The following is a 23,001-nucleotide window of genomic DNA, read 5'->3' as shown; positions in this document are numbered from 1 at the left end:
CTTACTTTTGTACTTCTGTTCATTATTAATATTTTCATTTTGTGATAAAACATTCATCATTTTTTATTGATTAGCCCATATTCAATTATTAATAATAAATTTCTATTTTAATGGTTACTTGTTCTATGAATATATACATAAAAACTTTGGCGTCTTAGCAACATTTATACTTCACGTAATAAATAATACTGTCATTTATCAATGAAACAAGCATATTTAATATGTATGAAAAACTTATGTATTATATTTGACATAAAAATCACAAACAACTGATTTGTTATTAAACCATAATAATGACATAATTGTGTGCTTTGTTTACATGTCAAACTTAAAACATTCAAGTAGTGACATCTACTGAATGTAAATGTACAAACATCATGCTCCGAAAAAGTCGATAACTTTTATTGGAGCCCTGAATGAATTTTTTGCGGTTATAGTTTTTTTTCAAAATAAATGATCAATTTTAATAATAACAATAATAATAATTATATTTTACAAATATTTATATTTCTGGAAACATCGGTCAATATGCTATGAGAATATTTTTGAATTTCTATGCGATGGATCGAATCGAAACATGAGGATCTGATCGAATTTACGAACACAACGAACATATGATTTCGAGATATATAGACACGTCAGTCAATGCGGCTAATAAAAAACAAACGATACGTATCTATGTTCTGTGAATGATTTTATTATTACATATATATGTCGCATGAATTATTTAACATTTATGTTTTGTTAAGGAAGACATTTAGTCACACAATAATATTCAATTTTCTCTTGTATGCGTACATATTAGTGTAAGGAACTGTGCAGTGTTAAAAATAGCAATACATTAACAAAAGTGAGAATTTCTGTGTCAATTATTTCGTTTTTTATTGCATTTCTAAACAGTCCAGGTTATTATAAGTGCAATAGTCGGTAAACTATTTATCACTGAATCACTTTGTTGATGGACAATTAATATTTATATTCGTTAATTTTTGATATTCGATTAATATCTGGTTTATATACCTCTCAGTACCTGTATAAATAAGCAAACAAAATAATACAATGGCTAAAGTTACGTTCTCCCCACGTGCCTGTAGCAAAATAATTTTACATGCTGCTAAATATCCACATTGTGCCATAAATGGACTTCTCTTGGCTAAACAAAAAAATAAGTCTGAAAAATTAAATGATTTGTTTATTGAAGATGCTATTCCACTTTTTCATCAATGTTTACATGTATCGCCAATGGCTGAGATCGCTCTTACCTTGGTAAATATCTTACATGACTCTTAAAAAACTACGTGATAGAGTTTTTAACATTATTTCTAGTAGTTAATATTTATAATTGTTTTTTACTCGCCAACAGGTAGATCACTTTGCAGGACAAAATGGCATGGTTATCGCAGGATATTATTTAGCCAACGAATTGCTGCAAGATTTGAGGTATGTTCCAGTTATTTATTTTGAATGGCAAGCCTCCAATGAAGTTATTCATTTAATGATAATTAACATCACAGTACAGATAAACCAGCTCACAGAATAGCTGATAAAATAGCTGAAACTTTTGGACCTGCCTTGATGGCAGTAATTGATAATAAAGAATTCAGTCATAACATGCCTGCAATGCCTCTTCGAATTTTACAACATTCCAGTGATGGCAAATGGAAGCTCAAGGATAAAGCAGAGTAAATTTCATTATTCTTTTTATGAATATGTCATAGTAAATAAATGTGATATAGGTTTATTTAAAAATGTTCATTTTCCAGCATTCTCTATGAGGGAGGAGATGCTGTAACAGAAGCAATAACAGTTTTATTGAAAGAAAAACGATATGAAAATCTCATAGATTTCGATAATCATTTGGATGACATTTCACTAGACTGGCACAATAATGAATTGAACAAGATAATAATCAAGAAACTAGTTGATCTTCAATTATAAATTTAATAGAAAATTTTTTCAATGAATCCATTTGTAGATTATTTGATTAAAAAAATATTGGAATAATCAAATGATGTTATTAAAACACTTGCTATAACCTTGACACAAAAATTTTTTTTTATTACCTGATACATTATTATTTAACGGGTCATCAGCGCAAGGAACACATTGAATACTGTTCAATGTAAATGTTATTATTACAATGCCATACAGAAAATATTGTTTGCAAACCACCAGCAGTTTTAAGTACATATGTAATATATATCAGAAATTTACCATGAAATATATTCAATACATTTCATTTGTTCAATTTTTGTTTTTTTTTTTTTGAAAAAATATTGTATATAATATTTTTTCTCATATTCAAAATCCATGCACAAAAATATCTTTTTCAAATCGTTCTTTGACATTCATCAGTTAATAAATCAAATCATTATTTCATACAGTAATTCAATTTTCTGGTCCTCATGACTCTTTTTTCATATACAATTTTCAATTAAGTACAATAAGCAATATCATTGAAGTATCTTTTCATTTCCATTAAAATATATTTCATAAGGAACACCTCACACAGTAGAGGAATAATATTTCATTTGTGAAATAATTTTTTTAAGGTACAAACGGAGTTATTCAATTTATATAAACCTCAAACAAATTTCTAACTTTTCATAGAAATTAAAAATAAATGATAAACTTCAATAATGGTTATTAATAGCTTTAGATATAATGTTTAATAAGGATACTAATATTTTATATAATCTATTGTATATTGCTTACACTACTCTATTTGGTGCAGATATTTAGTAAATATGTCGTGAATAATAATTATTTTATTAAATTTTTATATCAGCGATGTTGCATTAGAATAGATTTAATTATTCGATATGTCCAATTGAGTGTCTTATTGCTCATTTTTTACAATAATTATTCATAATTTTTAAATGAATGTTCATTGTCAAATTGAATTTATGATACAATAACTAATTAAAGTAGATCACAGATTGAATCAGATTAGTGTATCAAAAATACCACATAATTAATTGATTTACTCACAATCTTATGCTTATTGTTATGTTTACGAATGTGTTGATACATGATACATGATACATACACATGTATATCGATTAGTAGGTATGTTATTTTGAATAATTTTTCTTCATTAACAATCTACATAGCACATGTACTTATGATGATGTCGATTAGTATAAACTACAACAGTAATAATAACAATATATATTACAAATTAAAAATTAATATTAATCATTTTTATTTTCTTTTTTAAAGAATTATTTATCGATTTCAATTTTTATATGAATATTATTATTGTTATTATTCTCATTGCTATTTTTTGTTATTATTATTTTTTTAATATTTCAATACCTTCTTCAAATAACTATCATTTATAAAAATTATGTTTCCATTTCATTGCTTTGAATATTATTGATTATAACTAATAGCTTTGAAAGCGATTTTTTCTTCTATAAATTTACAATAAAGAAATATTTTTCTTCTTTGTTGAAAAATTGTTTTCCATTTTTAAAATTATTTTTTATGTTTACTCATTTTATTCTTATTTTTTAACAATTCAAATATTCATTGTTTAATCCATGGCTGGCTATTATTTATTAATATATTATTATAATCACCACTAATATTAATTATCAAATTTATTGATTAATTAAATGCCAATAATTCTATGAATAAAATATCTTATCAAGATGTCATTATTCTATCAAATAGTCAAGAACTCATTAGGATATTTAATTGAGTTTCCTGTATAAAAAAAAATAATTAACTTATTGAAAATCGTACTGAAAATATTCTATAAATAATATTATAACATTTTATAGAAATTTTTTCTATTAATATTCAACATGGGTACATATGCGTTTAAACAATTATTGTTTATTTGTATTTCATGTATTTTTAATTTATGTTACTTTGGTTTTGTTTGCAACCTACGTTGAGTCCTTTGAATTCAATTTATTCAGGTTTTTTTTTAGCATTTAGAATTTAAATATTTCTTTTTAACAGTAATAATATTCAATCTAAAAACCTTGCAACGACCCTTATAATTTAGACATGTATATACAAATATAAATCTAATGTATGTAACAATGCACATTAAGCCATTATTGTATGTAATGTTTAAAGCATGGTAAAACCAACCATTTTTTGGACGGTCTTATTGAGATGATTTCAAAAAATGAAATTAATTAACTCATCTAAGTGTAATCTTGATACAAAAATTTCATAAATTCAATTAAATCAATTTTTATCATTATTTTAATATTAGTATAATCTACTGGCTTATAATACAAATCGATTAAAAATAAAATTTCAAAAAATTCCTATCAGTAATATAGTTTTTTTATCTAATTCGTATACAACTTAATATTAACTTTAATCGATCTTACATATTATTGTTATAATGAATACTGATATTTGTATACCAATTACCACTTGAAAAGACTGCAGATATTGCTTTGAATCTCCATAAAATAATTCAAATTTCAAAACAATTGAAAAGTTTACGAACGATACAATTCCAATTTATTTGCTATAAATAATAATAAAACTCTATGACTTTCAGAATAATAGAATTGTAAATCATCAAGATTATTGTAGACAAAGATGATATTTTATTCCATTATCCCATTAATACTTTCCATTTTTGTTGATTTTTTGAAGATTGAATGACCAACAAGTAAAGCTACATTTCGCCAGCGAAATTACTATGTCATATTGGAAGTGACTATCTAATTTATTTTACAACGGCGTTGTAAACACCGTTTACTAAATACCAGCAGTAAAAAAACAACCATGGCGTAATTTAATTTAATATTACCTAAGACTATTTAGAACTTCAATATCGTTACGTTAGTGAAGTTGAAGATTCAGATATAGATGAAGATGCTGAGACAGGTGTGAGAGGTAATTGATGGGAAGTATTATGCATTCGTCGGGGCCAGTGTTGTGGTGATACTGGAGGGGTCGTTCTTGGTGTTACAGGAGCTGATCCAGCCATCATTCTCCAATTAGCATTCCTCAATGATGATGATTGAGTATATGAAGTCACTGGCGTTGATCGGCCAATGGAACTTAAACTCAGGCTGCTTCCACTACTACAAGCAATTGCTGCCGATAAATCTCCTCTTGATACGGCTCTAAAAATAATAATAATAATAACAATATTAAATTAATGAATCTCTGTAAAATTAAATTGATTTTATACCGTGAAGGTGGAGCAGATCCTCCAGTATATGTTTGAAATCTAGCTGGACCACTTCTAGGTCTTGATGCAGAAACAACGCTTGCAGATCTTGGTAGTGCAGGCGATGGTGGAGCGGACGGCAAAAGTCGTGGTGTTTGTGGTGGTGTTCTTCCAGAGCCTGTACTACTTTGACTACCCGTTGATGATTTTCGTCTCAAAGTTCTAAAAGATGTACACATTAATTTACCACTTTCCTAAAATAACTCAAGTTGACAATTATTATTAATTGATTTTCGAACCTTTTAGATGGCTGCCTACACAATCCCGTAGGACACTGTCTACCCATAGCACATTTTCCCTCACAAACTTCCCGTGCTAATGCCAAAGTTTCATAATTTCTTAAAGTGACTCTGCAGAGTTCAGCATCTGAAGCTGTTAATGCTAGACTTGGAAATCGTTCTCTTAATCTTCTTCTCTCCTATAAATAATTAAAGTAATCAAATTCGTTATAAAATTTATTGTTGAGCTTATTCACTTATTTATTTTTCAGGATAATTAGTAGGATGAGTGATGTAACGATATACTGGTCTGACGCAAGTGATGAATACAGAAATGAAGCAAAGCGGAATACCGAACTAAATGTGTGTTAACTCGAATACGGTCAACCGGTCAATTGATTAATTGGCCCTTATTTTTAGTGATTTAATTTTTTTTTGGAATTTTAAAACTCTTATAGAGGAAATTGAAAATAAATATACAATAAATTGATTTATTTAAAACAAATAAAGATATAAATATATACAAAAATTTTTATAAATAGATAATGATAAAAATTCAAATTACCTCAGCTAAACGGCTTGATTCAAAATCCTGAAGCTGTTGTTGGAAGCCTACATTAGGATTAGCAACTGCTCGACCAACTCGTACAACTTTTAGTGCTTCTTTCCAAGAAAGGTTTGTTGTGCTCATGATATATGCAACTGCCACTGTAACACTCCTTGACATGCCTGCCAAACTGATATAGATAAATTTAATAAAAAAAAATAATTTATTTATTTGAATTAAAATGTCAAAGGAGATATTTATCATTCATACCAGTGTATAAGTACATTTCCACCACGTAGACGAGCAGCATGGATGAAATCATTACATAATGAAAAATATTGGGAAAGATTTTGATCTGGTGTGTCCGCAGCCAAAATACATAGATAGTGCTTGTCCTTGAATCAAAAATATATAGTATTAATATCGATTGGTATTAGTACTGATATAGAAAAAGATGAAATATAATGAAACATGATATGCATGCGATGAAAAAACCAGTTGAATATGGAAACTGATTTATACCAGTGGGAATTAAATGGTGCTTTTATGATGTTGGTTGAGTTGGTAAAAAATTTATGATCATACTGTTCGTGACATAAAAAATGTACTGATGTATCTGCATGTATGTATCATGATGCTTGAATATTTGGAGTAACTAAACAATTTAAAATTCGAGTAAATGACATATTCATAAAAATGGCATTAATAAGATCCATAATTACAGAGTGAAGACGACGAGCAGCATCATGAATCGCTAAAATATGCGTAATTTCAAACCGTTCCAACTGTGCTTCATCTTTACTGTCTCTATAATTACCAACATAAAGACCGGGCAGGACCTGGTAAAAGTCATGAAAATTAATAATCAATAATAAAAAAGGTTCTTCGTGACAAGCATAAATTTAGATTTGATCTGATAGAAATAACATAATCTTTTAACATGCATCCAATACCCTAGAAATTTTCATCGACTTATTTCATATTTTACTTTTATTGAGATAATTTCACTGGTTATTTTCTACATTTATTATACCATATACTTGCCTTATTCATTCCATTCCCCATACTGTTATTTCAGACAATTATTTAAATTAGCTCAGTGAGCACGTGCACTTTATAATTTGATCTACAATAATTGATTTCATGCTCTTTGAAGAGCCCACAGGTCGTTCCTTTGTTGTCTCTCTCATTCTTCTTTTTTATAACTTATGTACAAATCGCTGATTATTATTTACTTGGTCAATGAGCATAGAATAGATATGTGTCATTTTGTATATCACCATGCATCAATACTTTACCCACCAACTGCAACAAAAAGTCATCATCAAGATAACATCATTATTAATCGTTGCTAAGAAGTACAATGTAATCAATAAAATATTGTTCTCAATCATCATGAGTATTTAGCTTTTAATGTAATTGTAGGTCTGACAAATAACATTTATCTATTAGTTATTGTTTAATGTCCTTGATACTTTAGATTCAATATAAATAATTTGATCGTGAGATATGTGTGAGTTGTGAATGTCATTTTAATATTAAATAAATATTGGAAATGAATAATTTAAAGTAAAACAGAATCGATCTGGCAAGTGTAAACAAATCCAATATTCATTTTTATTATTTTTGAAATCAACAAAGCCACAAACTGCACGTGTATACTAGGACATGTGAGTGATCGATTGAATTGTTGATATTAAGTTACACGTCATGTAACAATCCAATATGTAATATGGTCAAGTGCATCATATTTATTATATATCGTATTTATCTATTACAAGGTAATAATAAAACAGTTTATAGTCTATAAGGTAAAGATTTTGCATAAATTAGTATTAACCGTAATAAAAAAAAAAGGAATATAATAGATATACATAATAATTGTTGATGTTTAGCTTGGAAATGATACCGATTACAGGCTATTATAGATAGCAACTATCTATTTCACACATAAACCTAGTCATGCTTATTTATTGATCAACTCAGTGATGTGAAAAAAAAGATAATTTTTTTATGTAGGATGTTTATGTTATTGTTTGTAAGCCTTGATGATGATTATATCTATTATTGATAGAAATTGTCCTATTCTGATAATAAAAAAATAAGGAAAAATTTTTTTCTAACACGTTCTTAGAATAAATATTCAATGTTGGAGCTCTTGATTTTTATGGTAATTTTTTTTTGAATGCTACTTTGAAGTATTTATATTTTTATAAAAAACTAATGTAGTTTATTTTTTTACTTTTTTATATTGAGATATATTTTTAAATAAATTTTTCTGCAATCTTAGTATAATTTTCAGCTGAGAAAATATAACAATTTAGAACATGTTACCAAGATTTTAGATTATTTTTAAAATCAAATAATACGTTAAGTAACATTGACATACATTTTTTGCTCCAGTTAAAATCATACTTTTTTTTTTATAGCTTTCGAGTATGAAAAACAGTTAAAGCTTAAAACATTTTTCTTTCATCTTTTTCTTTGTATGTCAAAATTATCCGGATTATCTACAGCTTTAGAGTTCCATATATAGAGTGTTAGACATGTTACAGATGATTAATGATATCTGTCAAAATTTTTAATCAAGTTGATACATGATTTGATATCTTCAATTATTTTAATCTTGTTTTTTGGTCTTGTTCATATGGAGTAAGTTAATCCAATAACATATTTTTTTCCGAAATATATATGATACGTACATGTATCTAAATGTTTTTTTTCCATCTGTTTTATTTATTTATGCATACGTACAAATTTTATTCTTGGCTTTTTCTTGCTCTCGTTTCTTATTTGAACAATAGCTTTAGGCTGAACAACAAACCTGGGTTCAAGTGGTTATTGTCATATACACGAATAAGAGTAACGAGTATACAATAGATATATTTGCAGACTACATCTTCCCAACACTGTGATAAATAATATGTACATACATACTCAAGTCTAAAAGCTTAAACTTTAGAGACATACAATTTTGAAAAGACTGAACTCCAGGTCGTTTGGAATTTCTTGATATTGAGTTTTCACCTAAACATCATAAAACTCTTATTGTGTTGTTGTTGGCATAATTTTTTTTTTTTTTTAATATTTTATTAAAGTATTGAGAATCTGAATAAAATTGATTGAAAAGCTTAATATAGTAGTTATTTGATATTCAACTATTAACAATAAAATACTTGGAGATTTTATCAAACTCAATTATTGCTTTGGTTCTTTAAACTGTTTTTATTTTTTTGTATTGTATTGATGCATATTTATATCAATTATATCTTTGGAAAAAGTTCAAGATTTTATTTCATCAATTAGTCATGCAGAAAAGCTTCAATTCTCTGAGGATATTAGCAATAAACATTCATATCTACTTTCATAAATCAATGCAAAATGTATTAAAGTTTGCATGATAGCTTTATAAAAACTAGTCGTACCATTGTACATATTTAATTACAATTCGACATACAAGTTGTTGGAATTGAACAAAAGAAAACTTTTCGTTCAATGTGCTAATTTTTAAAATCTTCATTTTGACACAATTTACATGTAGGAGAAAATCTAAAAATCTTGTATAAGGCATTGAAATTTCAAATCAGCTGAGTTTTCTGCTTGAATGATATTTGAAAACAAAAGTTTTTACATAAAAATTCAATTTCCAACATTTTTGACATTCAATAGCTCCATTGAATTTTTTTGTTCTATTGAAATTCTAGTAAATACTTTCAATGTTTTTTTAATTCGATGTCTTTTTTTAAAAATTAAAAATTCAATGAATTTTTAAATAGTGCACATTAAATGATACTAACGCCCACGTTCATCAGTAGCGCAAGTAAAATCAATGAGAATCATTGCCTACCTCAAAAAATCTTACATTGCTGAATCACAATTCTGCTTAGCTTTCAATCCCATGGACATTTTTCAATTAATCAAAAGATCTCAGATATTTTTTAATGACATCAATTATAAAATGTATTATACTATTTCAGAGCAAAGTGTTCATGAATGAACACTAAATGGTTCAATTAATCACAGCACTGTATGTACTAGACTACACTAGATTGCTTCACATAACTGTTTAAATTGAATTTATATTGAAGTTAATTATTGAATAATAGTAGACGAAGAATCCTTATAGTCAATTAACCAATCTTTCCAATAAATTGTTGACAGTTGAACATGTATCAATAGCGCGTGAAATTAGACTGGCATTGGTAGCAGCTCCAGGTATAGTAGGTGATCGCGGCTATCGCGACCATTCTCAACTACTTGCGATTTAGCTGGCTTAACTGTCAGCTTACGCACGCGCCGCTCAATACACGATCCTTGTTATGACATACACCAGCTCATTAGCTTTATATTACAATATATCGTGTAGCTCTCCTGGCATGTTGATATTTCTTCACTGCCAAATGCAGATTTTTCTTTAATTATGAAATAAAAAAGTAAATATTTATCATTATAACCAAAAAATATTTTTGAAATAAATAAAGCAAGCAATGATTTAATGGTTATGTGTAATACTTACCACCCATATTAATGAAAAGCTTATTTATTATTTATAAGATCATCGTCACGTAGATGCATATTTTATATGAATTGTAATATGAAGTGGAAGGCTTCTTTTAGTGCTTGAAATAGACTGAACTAATTAGGGCAAGCTCAGTTACATGTTCCAGGTTTTTTTTACTAACCTTCTATCATCGATAGAATTATTTATTGAAGATGTCTTCTATCACCTTATAGGTACCATTCAGTTCATCTTCAATGCTGTGCTAAAAATGAATCTAAAGCTATTTTTTGAATTACCATCAGGATATTAAAGTAATTTCGGTCATTGATTTTTTTGAAAGCCATATTCAAGTTGCCGTTGGTTACGATTCTACTTTTTAAGGAAGTAGTTGTCATGATGGGTATGAATATAGAATTTATAAAAAGTTTAACTAAGACGAAGAACCGCATTGGTTATTGTAACTTTGCCAGATCAACAAAAATCATTATCACAAAATATACTGAGCCAAATGTGATGCTAAAGTCTGATGGCCAATTTTATCGATTTAATCCAGCTACATAAATAAGAATTGAACCTAAAGCTATAAATCTTTCTAAAAGCGAGATTCCGATATAGCATTTTCAAATTTCCTTTGAAATAGAAACCTAGAAAAAAGAAATAAATACGATTAAATGTTTTGTGGATAAAAGACCTTGAAAATATTTTTTATAAAAGTTCTTATCTTACTTTCAGTTTATAATTCATTTCACCATAAATTTAATTATTTGTGTCAATTAGAGACAAATGTTGTATGTCTCTAATCATTATTGTCATTAAAATAATTATTTATAATTTTGGAGCACTCCATTTTTTTTAGCCTAATAAAGCATACTTTTAACTAATTTATTTCAGTAGAAAACATCAACAAAAGAAGTCAATAGACATTGTTATTGTAAAAATTCCCAGGTAAAGTAGGATTCAAATATTGCGCGTCAAAATTTGTACACCTACACAGCAATAGAAAGGTTATATATTAATGTACAGAGTAAATAAAAGTAATAGCCACGGTGTGCGCAAGATACACCGTTTATATTATAAGTATGAGTGAGGTGCATTGTATTAACGATAAGCCAACACATTTATACAGACTATATAAAATACAGAATATATAAATGTGCAGTCTCCATCACGCACACATACCTCTACTAGAGGCAGCTAACCTGCTAGTGACTGCTAGCCTACAGGTAGTTTAAAAATGGCTGCCGTGAGGTAAACTTGGAAGCCAAGTGCGCCGAGTGCGTTGGCATTTTATTGTAGTTAAAATATATGGTACTTAAAACATATACTTATTATGTGTCTGCTAATATCTGATATGTAGTGTTCTCGTTATAAAAGGAAGATACGGTCAATTAATTGGTTGTGAATAAATAATAATAATAACAATAGAATTATAACGAAATACTTGATTGTAAATAATTATAAGTAAAGTTTTATTAAGAATTGCAAGACGACGAGTTAATTAACTAGTATTTTTTCTTTAAATTTTAGTTTATTATTATTAAATTTCACTTTCTTACTTAATTTTTACCGACTGATATATCTATCGATTAAACTCTACAATTGGGCTCTCAGGCTGCTAAAAAATATTTCAAATAACATCATGTGAAATGTAGAATAAAACAAAGAACGTTGATAAAGCCAATCTACTGTTCAATGAAATATTGTGCGAGTTGTGCGTTCATTTCCACGCCATGTGTTTGAAGGAATAATTCTTAATTCAGTGAGTATTGCACTTTGAAATGTATACTTCAAACTATTCACAGTGTACATACATGTATGTGTCTCCATATGAACGAACATGACATTAATTATTGTGACCTACTGCTGAGATCCCGGAAATGCCAGAAGAATTTTCCACATCCGTTGATCAACTTTATTTAGCTGTTTCTCGTAGATATCTGTACTAATTTCTACGTTCTTTGATTTTTTTCTATTTTTTATCATCGATACGGTTGATTAGCTTTAAAAAAATTACTCTAATCCTACCATAGACAAGATAAGAATCATTAGCCAATGTCTAGTGTAGACTTTTCATTGCAATACTGCGACAAAGTAGAATTTTACATGTGAGAATGATAAAAATTATTCGATAATACTTTCTATTAATAACGGCTACATTGATTAAAAGGATTGCGTAATTTCATATCAAGTATACAAATTACATTTCTCTAAAATAATGCATCATATATTCATATGTTATAGATAAGTTTTTTTGCAATTTATAAAATTTGATATTGCATAACAAATAGGATTTGTTGGAAATTTTTTAACTTAAATTAATGGTAAAAATTTTAAAATTAATGATAGCATATTCATATTGTGCTGTGATAATGTCTAACTAACAAGTTATAATGCATTGATACCGAGAATTGAGAATAATTTTAAATATTTACAGTATTCTTATCCGGATAAAAATAACTAAACAGGTGTTATCGCTTTAATAATTGATTATACTGTATGGTAGTCTTGTTGAACAATATCTTGATATCTTGTTTTTTTTTTTTTTTATGTCAAAAACTTTTGAACTTTTATGTGAAAAATAAATTTCATAAATTCATTAATCATAAAAATATTTAAAAAGTAAATGAATATTATTCTTTCAAATTCAATGTAATATTCAAGAGTGCTTTTTAAATAATTGCAGCACTTTTTTAAAAATTTTACTGCACACATAATACTTAGTCGTTCTCGTGATGTCATATAACATAAGTAATAAATTTTTATTACTCATTAAAAGTACCAGTCAAATAATTAAACAATTTAAAATCCACAAAGTGGGAAATAAATCTTGTTATTTAATGTTTTTATAGAGATTGCAATAAAATTAATAACGATAGTAATAATATTTACGAATCGACCGCAAGTGTAATGATAATTTATGAAAGATTAATGTGATTGATTATTGCGATTAATATACATATTAGTTATAGTGGTATAAGTATTGTTTTTACATATGAGCTTGGTCATAAAAATAAAACATTTGTGTAAATATTGTCTTATGTCTCGGGGAAGAAGAAGGAGAAAAAACACACACATACATAATCCGTTGACTTGTCAGGTAGATTTGAAGGTATACCTGCAGCTCATTCCTCCATGTTTTTTTTTCCATTCATTATTCAAGTTAGGAGAAAGGAGAAATATGGTTTTCTGGTATTTTAAAAGTAGAAACAAAGGTATTTTTAAATAATTCACATACTCATAATCTTATTACTAACTAAACTTAATCATTATCAGTGATCTTTGTTGTTAATAATGTACGATTTCACTGTATTAATCGGTAATAGTAACGGTAATTAATGTCTTATATTGTGTATAAATACTGTTAGGGTGATGCTATAATTAATAAATATAAACTAAAAGAGTTTTATAAAAGCTCAGACAGATAAAGAAAACATAATTAAATGCTAACGTTGTAAATGACTATTATTTTCAGGTAAATATAGCTGTAAAAGTTACAAACACATCGCCATGGAGCACGCAGATCTAGTCGCAGAGATGGTGCATGTAGAAAGACTGACAACACAAGACAGATTACACCTTGCTCGACATCGCAGGCTTCAGCAGCTCAAAGTTTGGCGCCAAAGAGAAAAAGAATGGCTACGTCATCAAGTACGCCACTCAATTAGTAATAAAAGGCATATTTACTTTGATGATAGTGTCATGTTATTAGAAGCTGCATCTAGAAATGACATTGATGAAGGTAAAGAGCTCAGAATAAACCATAATGATTTAAATTACTACTATCTTTAAATAAACTTCATGGTATCATTTATGATCATTTTTATATTTATTAGTATATTTAATTATTAATAATTATGAATTATCAGGCAGATTCTTTTATTACTATCATTATCTATTTTTGTAGTAAGAAGGCTGTTAAAAAAAGGCGTCAATCCAGATTCAACTAATGAAGATGGTTTAACTGCACTTCATCAATGTTGTATTGATGACAATGAAGAAATGATGAAGTTGCTCGTAGAGTTTGGAGCAAATGTTAATGCTGAAGATAGTGAGAAATGGACACCTTTGCATGCTGCTGCTACTTGCGGTCATTTACATCTTGTGCGGTATTTAATATTAGCTGGTGCTAATCTCCTTGCTGTTAATGCGGATGGTAATATGCCTTATGATATCTGTGAAGATGAAAAAACTTTGGATTGCATCGAAGGTAATTGATAAATTCTAATTACTACTTTAATCAATTATTTATTTTATAAGAATACTCCAAAAGCTTGATTGTAATTAATCTAGGAGAAATGGCGAGTCGAGGAGTTACTCAAGAATTAATTGATGAAACTCGAGCATCTACAGAAGTGGAGATGCTACAAGATATGCAAAAATTAGTAGCTTTAGGTGAAGATTTGGAGTATAAAGATCATCAAGGAGCTACACCTGTACGTATAAATAGTATTTTTATATTAAATTTTTTATCTCGTTGAACTTTAATAGAGATTAATAATATATATATTTTTTTAGCTTCATATAGCTGCAGCTAATGGTTACCTTCGAGTGGTTGAGTATCTTCTAGATCAACATGTCTCGACTGATGTAGAAGATAACGACAAGTGGCAGCCAGTTCATGCAGCAGCATGTTGGGGTCATGTATGTTTAAAGCTTTTTAAAAAATATTAATTGCATTAATAATAGTCCTATCATTCATTTATTACTTTTCCGTGATAATATTGTTGACAAATAATTATTATATATTTTTAGTTGGAAGTTCTTGAGTTATTGGTGCAAAACGGAGCAGATTTGAACGCAAAGAATAAGCATGATGAGACGCCTGCAGGTATTATTTAGTTCTTTTGTAATATTTCTGAGAAAGATAAAAATCTTCTTCACATGGCTTTGTTCATTGTATATGTGAATTTTTACAGATATTTGCGAAGATCCCGAGATACGAGAACGAATTGTCGAGTTGAAGACTGAACAGGAAAGTAAAAAATTACGAGAAGCACAAAGTAAACGTGTTCGTCGATCACAAAGTATTAATACTAGAACGCAAAGTGTGAGAAGAACATCTATTAGGGACAAAGTACTTACGACTAAAAAAGATGCTCAAGAAGAAGCAAGGTTGAGGCTACAAGCACAACAGGTAATTTTTGTCTCTATTTTTAGTAAATAAGCTTTTAAAAGTAAAAGTATAATAGAATTAATTAATGATGTAATGTTTTTAAACTAGTTCTTCCGTTCAGAATTTCTTGGAAAATATTTAAATCATGTATCTTCTTATTATTATCATTTGTAGACGTACGTCGCTCCCACAACAAAATGTATGGAACCACTGCCGTCTGCCAATGGCACAAATCTTCAAGACAAAACGTCAGATGAGTCAGATTCTGCTGCATTAACACCAGCTGTTCGTCGAGGTCCTGAAGGAAAAGACAATGATTCTTTTCTCCACGAAGACGTAGACAAAGATTCAGGTATACCAACGTTTCTCAAGCTTTTTTTGCCTGTATATAAATATATTGGTTATGGTGCGGTAGGAGGAAGTTGTGGTGGTGAAAGGTAGCTTATGTCAAGTTCTCAGGCCGACTAGTCATTGATATTAATCTGTTAAAATTGAATAGGAGACAAAGAACAATATGCACAAATTTATATTAAATGAAAAATCGAAAAAGAATAAGAATAAAATAATTAATATGATACGTACATTATATTTATTCATTATAATTGTTTATTATTTTGTAAATATATCATTTAATTTAATTTATTAGTCACCATTCATTTACCTGATGTCTTACTGGTTTTTTTTTCTATTTCATCGATGCCTGTCCCTACAACACTCTTCTGAGGTCAGTTTTTTATGTGACTTTTTTATTTCTTTAATTGGTGATTTATCATTATGATTAGAATTAATGAATAATATTAAAAAAAAAAATTAACTCAAGTATTTCTATCTTGTTTCCATCAGTGCGTATCTCTTTTCCAGTTCCCAAAGATAATTTATTTAATTATACATATTTTTAACTAATAGGTATTTTAATGATATGTGATTTTTACTTCTCATTAATTTTCGCTCGTAATTTAAGTTTATTATCTAGTGGTCGAATTTAGAACTTGTAGAATTTCGCATGTAATTATTTTTCATTAAAATAATTTTTTGTTTGCTTTATATTAAACAAAACTAATTTTTGTTTTAAAGATAATTGCTCTTTGCTTTCTATGTTTTTATATTATAATAATAATTCTTCTATTGCATGTGAAATATTTCAGCACTATCTTAGATTTATGTTAATAATGAATGTCCAGTTCACCAGAAAGATATTTTTTTTTTAAATTTTCAATATAGATGTTAAGCATTTTTAATGTTTGATATTTTATAATCAATTTTTATAAATTTATTAACCATATCAGTTTAGAAATCTGTGCATGTATCAAATATTAATTGACACACAAAATTTCAAAACTTTTGATTAGTATGAACTTGTGAGACGAACTTCATAGCACCCAACAAAGACAAGAATAACAAAAACATAGTTCATTTGCTTAGAATATCTTAGTATTCATTTAAACATTTGACTTGACAATCAACACAGGATCCGACTCACATGTCAACGGTCAACAACCGATTTATACTACCGAGAGTGATGCTAATGGCAAGATCAATATCCACGTGTCCGTAGTTTTCGTCAAGTCTCTGTCTGATCTGAAAAAACAACGAGCCCAAAGCCGACACACAAATCCAGCAACAGCAGCATTGGATCCAAATAGTAACGGGGTTTCAGTTCCTTCAATAGCTGATAGTGATATAACTGCAACTGACTTCCAACGTTTCTCTGGAAATACTAGTGAAATACTTGGTGATAGCCAATCTGAGCAACGATGTTGCGTTATAATGTAGTGTGAGTATTATTATGCAGTGTACGATACAGTATATAACGACATGGACTTTAAGATACTGCCTTATCTTATTTAATAATTAATTATTCATAATTCGTAGCTGTTTACTGTATACCATGTCTATTATTATATACTTGGTACATAACTGTATTCTATACATTATTAACTTTTGTAAATATTCCGAATTTTTAGTGCACGTATTTACAATTTTTATGATTATTATATGCAGTTATTTAGTGAATAGTACAGGATAAACTTTTATTCAATGAAATGATTCATTAAGTATTTCAGTATTTATTTTTAGATAATAAAAAAAATACGAAAATAAATACCAAGTACTTAAAATAAATTATACTTTGCATTTATATTCTAAGAATATTTAAAAAAATATAATTTTGTACGTGCATATTGGTGCATATCAATTTATTGAGAATTAATTTATTGATACAAACTAAGTACTTCTTCTGTTAATTGTATATATATATATATATATATTCTTTGATAAATTATTCGTGGTTTTATAACTTTTTTAAGTATTGTAAATGCTATTCAAGTATTGTTCATAAGGATGAATAGATCACAAATAAAAACAAACTCATACTTAATGAGAAAAGCTACAATTATTATTTTTTGCAATATAAGACTTGAAGAGAAAACATTTTAACTGAAATGATGTATTTTATTCTAATGTAAAATGGTGCGCTTATATTGTGATTACAGTAATTACATCGAAGCCTAAGAGCTATTTTTATTAAGTTGCTGGTGTAAATTTAATTTCCATAAAAAAGAAAAGACCACACACACACACACACGAAAATTGCTCATTATAAATACATTTAAGTACCTAATGGTATATGTATCCAATTTTATCAGCTGTATTCTATTGTATTATTAATATTACGATAATTATAATAATTATTATTATCATTATTATTGGTCCGGCTAAATGTAATTTGAATTAATTTATCTGCTTTCTTCCATTTTCATGATATGTGAGATTCACTTGACCGTCTAAATATTAGAAAATAATAATGATAATAATAATAAGAAATTATGGATAATATCGAAAATTAATTATTTTTGTTTTAAATAATATACTCAAATTAAAGATACCGTCACAAAAGTAAATGTCATCAAAATATCGACAATATAGTCAATTGTGGAATCAAATTGTTAGCATTAATGTAATGAATATAAAAAAATTTTAATCTTCAGTGGATAATTATTATGAAAATAAGCAATATTGAAAATCAAGTATTAAAACATTATGAACTACGAGAAAAATTTTAAACTACTTTAGATAGAATTATTTGAACATTACTAAGTGTGTAGAAAAATGGATATAATAATTTTTTATGAAAATTTCAAATAGTTAGAAATTATAAATTTATGCAACATACTAAATAGATCTTTTCATAGTTGTGATTTCTGAAAAATAAATTATAATACGAATTTTTAGTACACACTGAGTATTATGAAACTATTATAGAATTTAGACCACATTAAATTCAGATAATAATTTATAAAAATAATAAAAAATTAAAACAAGATTACTATTTATATTCAAAATATTTTATGATGCAAATTATGTGTGTTAATCAAATGTTTTCAAGTGCTAATCAATGGAAAGTTTTTCTGAATTAGATCGAATTATTTGTCATCTCTATTTAATGCTGCCAGTGAAGAACAATAGATAAACTGATAAATGAAATTTAAATAAATAATCTTTATCTCAAAAAATACACATATTGAAAAATAGAATTCAGTCTAGGGAGAGATGTTGAAGAATTATTGTAATAACTGTAATAGTAATAATAATAGTAAATCTATTATAAACTTTATTTTTATAATATAATATTGAAAACTTTTTACTGTATCTTTCAGTATAATAAATTACAGAAAAAAGTAATTAAAATGGTATAATTTGTGTTTTCAATTTATATTGTTAATGAAAAATGGTCTTTTATATTTTTACATTGTAATAGAAAAAGATAAGGTGGCACCAATTGATGTAACCGAGAATTGGCACGATGGCAACAGACTCACATTGTACTAATGGGACGACAAAGGGCCAGACGTTTTGTCTGATGCAATGTCATGATACTATTTCTCAAATTGATTTATTGGTAATTTATTATTATTAAAAATGTCTTATATTATATTCATCCTATTTTTTATCTTTATTACTTCTGTTGATATTCAAAGACTTTTAAATTTTTTTTCAATGCTAAAATTTACCCTTGATAAGGATGACATTCAGCTATTAAAAATGTTTTTTGAGTATCAAATTTTTAATCCATTCATTATATTACAGGTAAATTAACTGACGACAAAAGTATGTTTGATAATGAAATTTTATTTAATGTAAATAATACGTAAGCAAGTCAATTTAAATTTATAAAATGAATATACTTTTGAGATAATTTTTTAATTAAAGTATTATTTGTGTATTTACTCTTTGTTGATATAATTTTAAAATTATCATTTTATCAATATAGTTTTATATTTAAAAATATAAATCATTGATCTAATAAGAGTAAATCATTTTATGTCTTAAACACTTGCAATGAGGAAGAGAATGATGATGCCTTGCAGAGGGGATTGTGGCCTTGATGAAATATAAAAACTGGTAGTCTTGACACGCGATCATCAGTCAGCCCAAGTCCATCACGATCTGCTCACAGTTTCGATACATAACTTCTTTGTATTGCAGACCATTTCTAAACTTGCAGACACCAAGTATATTATCATCAACTATTTCTTGGCGGTATATTTTTATCTACTTTTTTACTTTTTGTTCATCACATTACCATTAACTACGGCCAACTTACTAAGAAAACCAGAACTACTTCTATTATCCTCTATGTAAGTTATTTTAATTGAATTTTTTTTACATCTTTAATTCAATATCTTTATTTAAATTAATTATAATTATTTATTTCGCTTGAAATTGTAATGCATAATATTACGTACGTCTTACTCGCGCGATCAATGATTTTGCACTTACCGTTATTATACCTTTTAAGTTAGTTTTATATACATACATACGTAAGATTAGACGTCATAGAACAAAATAACATATATGTTAATAAGAATCATAATGTTTTGTAGTACAGTTTTCTCAAGAGGAATAAGCAGATCACTTGGACCTTATTTTGGTGTTTCTGAAAATAAGTATAACAAAAAGAAGAACATAATGCCAGGTGAAATAGAAGAAACAAAAACAAAAAGGGCGACGTTTGGAATGGGTTGCTTTTGGGCATGCGATGCTCTTTTTGGCGTAACTCCAGGTGTAATAAGGACTTGTGTCGGTTATGCTGGTGGTACTCAACCAACACCAACATACAAGAAAATGTACGTCTCATTTCATTTATATTCATTGCTGTCACGATGATAGAGTATTCTCTTACAGTTCCCGCATGTCTAATGTAAATAAACACTAGATTAACAAAGCCTTTTTACTTTTAGTGGTGATCATACTGAAGTTATTGACATTGAATACGACCCGGAAGCTGTTTCATTTAATCAATTGCTAACTCTATTCTGGAATAATCATGAATATGGTTTAACACGAAAGATAAAAACTCAATATGCTTCTTTGATCCTTTATCATGATGATGAGCAAATGAGCATAGCGGAAAAATCTCGTGATCATGAACAACGTGAACGTGGAGAAGTCTTAGCAACAACTATTAGAAAGTTTGAAAACTTTTATCCAGCTGAAGAGTAAGTTTTTACAAATATGATTTATATTATTGTTTACTTCATACATCATTCATCAATTTTCATTCTTTTTTTAGCTATCATCAAAAATACCGATTGCAACTCCATTCTTTCTTGGTTGATTCATTAGGTTTAACATCTTCAGAGCTTCGAACATCTTCATTAGCTGCACGACTTAATGGTTATGTAGCTGGAGCTGCATCTATTGAACAATTTGAGAATGATCCATTGTGTCAGAGTCTTAATGAAAAGCAATATCAATATGTCAAGAAACATGTAATCGAAAATCAAGGCAATGGTCTTTATTGCTGATTTACAAAAAATTCACATTTGGTGTTCTTTATTGCAGTATTGTTATTTCCTTACATAAATTATGTATTTTTGACTAGGATTATTGTAAGAAATTTCTTAAAATTTCATTAAAAACTTGATGACCTCGTAAATGACCTTGGCCTAGGCACGTTGTCAAGGTCGTTAGTTTGAATTATTGCCATTTCTTTTATGCAAATACAATACGTTTTTGTCTAATTATTGTTATATTTTTTTAAACTCACCACATAATATTACTTTTAAAAAATTGAATAACGATTAATTAATTAATACGTTGAATAAAAAACTCGATTGTGAAAAAATTTGATTAAAAAATTAAAAATTCGCGCGATGATGTAATTAATGCGACGCTAATGCCATCTTCAGACTTGACACATGCGCTGTAAAAAGCGGCAAGTGTTTACATGTATCACATGTTTATAGATTATGTATTGTTGAAATTTAGAGTTAGTAAAAATAAGAAAGTAATTGTTAATAGAAAATGTTGAGAATTATTTCTACTTTGATAAGGTCTCCAATCGTTGAACCTTTATGTTCACGATTGAATCCTAGTCAGTTCTCGAATTGGAGATGTCTTCATTTAACATATCCACAGTTCAGAGATCCAGATAAAGAAATGAGAAGAAGATTACCGAAAAATCGTCTTGCTGTTGAAGGAGAGCATGTCGTAGATATCGATGAAGTTATTTCAAAGTTAGTTACCACTAAAATGTGATTTATTTTAAGTAAACTTGTATTACATGCTATTGATAAAATTATATTTGATAAGAGGTTATGATGTATTTATGTTTTTTCATTAGTTTTTTAATTTACCATATAATGACGTGATTTCTTTCAGATCCAATTTATTCCCTGATATGCATACACCTAATAAATTATTCAATGGGATTCCTTTCAAAGATGTTCCAGTAGTTACTATTAAAGTTTCTAAAAATAATACAATTATGACATTAAGAGATTCTAAAAGTAAAACTTATTTTACAATAATTTAATCTTTAATATTGAGATAATTACTCCTACAATTATTATTTTATTACAGATATGACGAAAGCCCAGAAAAGTTGTGGCACAGAAGGTTATAAAAATGCTAAAAAAGGAACAAATATTGCTGCTCAAGCAACTGGTATAGCAATGGCTACAGTAAGCGTATAAACATTATCATTTAATCGACAAAATTATCAAAAATTATACATATTTTATCAACTGAATAATTTTTTTTCGTATTTGCAGAGAGCATTAGAGCTTGGTTTTAAAACAATCCGAGTTTGTGTGAGAGGTCTAGGGCCAGGGAGAATGGTAAGTCAATGCACAAATTATCGTAAGTTTTCTACAATTAAAATAAAATTGTTAGCAGTTTTAACAATAATGGATTTGTAGGCTTCTGTAAAAGGTCTTGAAATGGCCGGAATGGATATTATATCGATTACAGATACCACTAGGGTAACCTGGACTCCTCTTCGTCCTAGAAAAGCTCGAAGAGTATAAATTTTTTATGAATTCAATAAATTGAATAATGATGATTATTATATTAATAATTAAAAAATCATTTTAGAATAAAATTATTTATTATTTTATGTACAAGTTG

The 23,001-nt window shown here is 27.7% G+C and overlaps 5 protein-coding genes across 11 annotated transcripts in view; 4 read left to right on the top strand and 1 right to left on the bottom strand.

The window, feature by feature from the left end:
• Positions 1-438: 438 nt before the first annotated feature.
• EMC8-9 (ER membrane protein complex subunit 8/9) lies at positions 439-2,200 on the top strand. The gene is made up of 4 exons (XM_035078162.1): positions 439-1,266; positions 1,364-1,440; positions 1,515-1,682; positions 1,764-2,200. Exons 1-4 carry the CDS (start codon positions 1,060-1,062, stop codon positions 1,936-1,938), a joined length of 627 nt encoding a protein of 208 aa, XP_034934053.1. The 5' UTR covers positions 439-1,059; the 3' UTR covers positions 1,939-2,200.
• A 2,363-nt stretch (positions 2,201-4,563) lies between these two features.
• LOC118063878 (dual specificity protein phosphatase 15) lies at positions 4,564-11,321 on the bottom strand. Its single transcript, XM_035078085.1, has 10 exons — positions 11,205-11,321; positions 10,494-11,122; positions 9,825-10,389; positions 7,022-7,282; positions 6,700-6,816; positions 6,248-6,372; positions 5,996-6,167; positions 5,452-5,630; positions 5,174-5,374; positions 4,564-5,105 (listed from the first exon to the last, which is right to left on the bottom strand). Exons 4-10 carry the CDS (start codon positions 7,040-7,042, stop codon positions 4,814-4,816), a joined length of 1,107 nt encoding a protein of 368 aa, XP_034933976.1. The 5' UTR covers positions 7,043-7,282; positions 9,825-10,389; positions 10,494-11,122; positions 11,205-11,321; the 3' UTR covers positions 4,564-4,813.
• Positions 11,322-11,536: 215 nt separating this feature from the next.
• On the top strand, positions 11,537-17,606 carry MYPT-75D (Myosin phosphatase targeting subunit 75D). 5 transcript variants are annotated; one of them, XM_035078081.1, is made up of 10 exons: positions 11,662-11,786; positions 12,006-12,237; positions 13,951-14,217; positions 14,383-14,685; positions 14,769-14,911; positions 14,994-15,119; positions 15,231-15,306; positions 15,395-15,612; positions 15,766-15,943; positions 17,060-17,606. In XM_035078081.1, exons 3-10 carry the CDS (start codon positions 13,986-13,988, stop codon positions 17,362-17,364), a joined length of 1,581 nt encoding a protein of 526 aa, XP_034933972.1. In that variant the 5' UTR covers positions 11,662-11,786; positions 12,006-12,237; positions 13,951-13,985; the 3' UTR covers positions 17,365-17,606. The 5 variants fall into 5 exon arrangements, with proteins under 5 accessions (XP_034933971.1, XP_034933972.1, XP_034933973.1 ...); XM_035078080.1 differs by having other exon boundaries at positions 11,537-12,237; XM_035078082.1 differs by lacking the exon at positions 12,006-12,237 and having other exon boundaries at positions 11,677-11,786.
• Positions 17,607-19,993: 2,387 nt separating this feature from the next.
• Positions 19,994-21,614, top strand: MsrA (methionine sulphoxide reductase A). 2 transcript variants are annotated; one of them, XM_035078029.1, is made up of 4 exons: positions 19,994-20,228; positions 20,480-20,717; positions 20,832-21,089; positions 21,164-21,614. In XM_035078029.1, exons 2-4 carry the CDS (start codon positions 20,560-20,562, stop codon positions 21,396-21,398), a joined length of 651 nt encoding a protein of 216 aa, XP_034933920.1. In that variant the 5' UTR covers positions 19,994-20,228; positions 20,480-20,559; the 3' UTR covers positions 21,399-21,614. The 2 variants fall into 2 exon arrangements, with proteins under 2 accessions (XP_034933920.1, XP_034933919.1); XM_035078028.1 differs by having other exon boundaries at positions 20,475-20,717.
• A 118-nt stretch (positions 21,615-21,732) lies between these two features.
• Positions 21,733-23,001, top strand: part of mRpS11 (mitochondrial ribosomal protein S11) — a 37,072-nt gene continuing 35,803 nt past the window's right edge. The window contains exons 1-5 of one of the 2 annotated variants that reach the window (XM_035078030.1): positions 21,733-22,109; positions 22,255-22,382; positions 22,456-22,556; positions 22,647-22,712; positions 22,794-23,000. In XM_035078030.1, the coding sequence (XP_034933921.1) occupies positions 21,898-22,109; positions 22,255-22,382; positions 22,456-22,556; positions 22,647-22,712; positions 22,794-22,901 (615 nt within the window). In that variant the 5' untranslated portion in view covers positions 21,733-21,897 and the 3' untranslated portion in view covers positions 22,902-23,000. Of the gene's footprint in view, positions 22,110-22,254; positions 22,383-22,455; positions 22,557-22,646; positions 22,713-22,793; position 23,001 lie in introns of those variants that run through there. The other variant, XM_035078031.1, reaches the window with a different exon arrangement.

Source organism: Chelonus insularis, unplaced genomic scaffold, assembly GCF_013357705.1.
Source record: "Chelonus insularis isolate UGA/USDA-ARS -01 unplaced genomic scaffold, ASM1335770v1 contig_150_pilon, whole genome shotgun sequence".
Lineage (NCBI taxonomy): Eukaryota > Metazoa > Arthropoda > Insecta > Hymenoptera > Braconidae > Chelonus > Chelonus insularis.
The sequence above is the reverse complement of the archived record's forward strand: the minus strand, read 5'-3'. Positions and strand labels throughout refer to the sequence as shown.

What these genes read in the sequence shown, in the direction of transcription:
- EMC8-9 (XM_035078162.1), top strand. Translation starts at nt 1,060, where the DNA reads ATGGCTAAAGTTACGTTCTCCCCACGTGCCTGTAGCAAAATAATTTTA. An exon ending in CTGAGATCGCTCTTACCTTG is followed by an intron (nt 1,267 to 1,363) that starts GTAAATATCTTA and finishes ACTCGCCAACAG; the next exon opens with GTAGATCACTTTGCAGGACA. An exon ending in AAGCTCAAGGATAAAGCAGA is followed by an intron (nt 1,683 to 1,763) that starts GTAAATTTCATT and finishes TTCATTTTCCAG; the next exon opens with CATTCTCTATGAGGGAGGAG.
- MsrA (XM_035078029.1), top strand. Translation starts at nt 20,560, where the DNA reads ATGCCAGGTGAAATAGAAGAAACAAAAACAAAAAGGGCGACGTTTGGA. An exon ending in ACACCAACATACAAGAAAAT is followed by an intron (nt 20,718 to 20,831) that starts GTACGTCTCATT and finishes TTTTACTTTTAG; the next exon opens with TGGTGATCATACTGAAGTTA. An exon ending in AACTTTTATCCAGCTGAAGA is followed by an intron (nt 21,090 to 21,163) that starts GTAAGTTTTTAC and finishes TTCTTTTTTTAG; the next exon opens with CTATCATCAAAAATACCGAT.
- MYPT-75D (XM_035078079.1), top strand. Translation starts at nt 13,657, where the DNA reads ATGGTTTTCTGGTATTTTAAAAGTAGAAACAAAG. An exon ending in AACTTTGGATTGCATCGAAG is followed by an intron (nt 14,686 to 14,768) that starts GTAATTGATAAA and finishes TAATTAATCTAG; the next exon opens with GAGAAATGGCGAGTCGAGGA. An exon ending in GCATGATGAGACGCCTGCAG is followed by an intron (nt 15,307 to 15,394) that starts GTATTATTTAGT and finishes GAATTTTTACAG; the next exon opens with ATATTTGCGAAGATCCCGAG.
- LOC118063878 (XM_035078085.1), bottom strand. Translation starts at nt 7,042, where the DNA reads ATGGGGAATGGAATGAATAAG. An exon ending in CTGCTCGTCGTCTTCACTCT is followed by an intron (nt 6,373 to 6,699) that starts GTAATTATGGAT and finishes TTTTGATTCAAG; the next exon opens with GACAAGCACTATCTATGTAT. An exon ending in GGAAATGTACTTATACACTG is followed by an intron (nt 6,168 to 6,247) that starts GTATGAATGATA and finishes TATCTATATCAG; the next exon opens with TTTGGCAGGCATGTCAAGGA.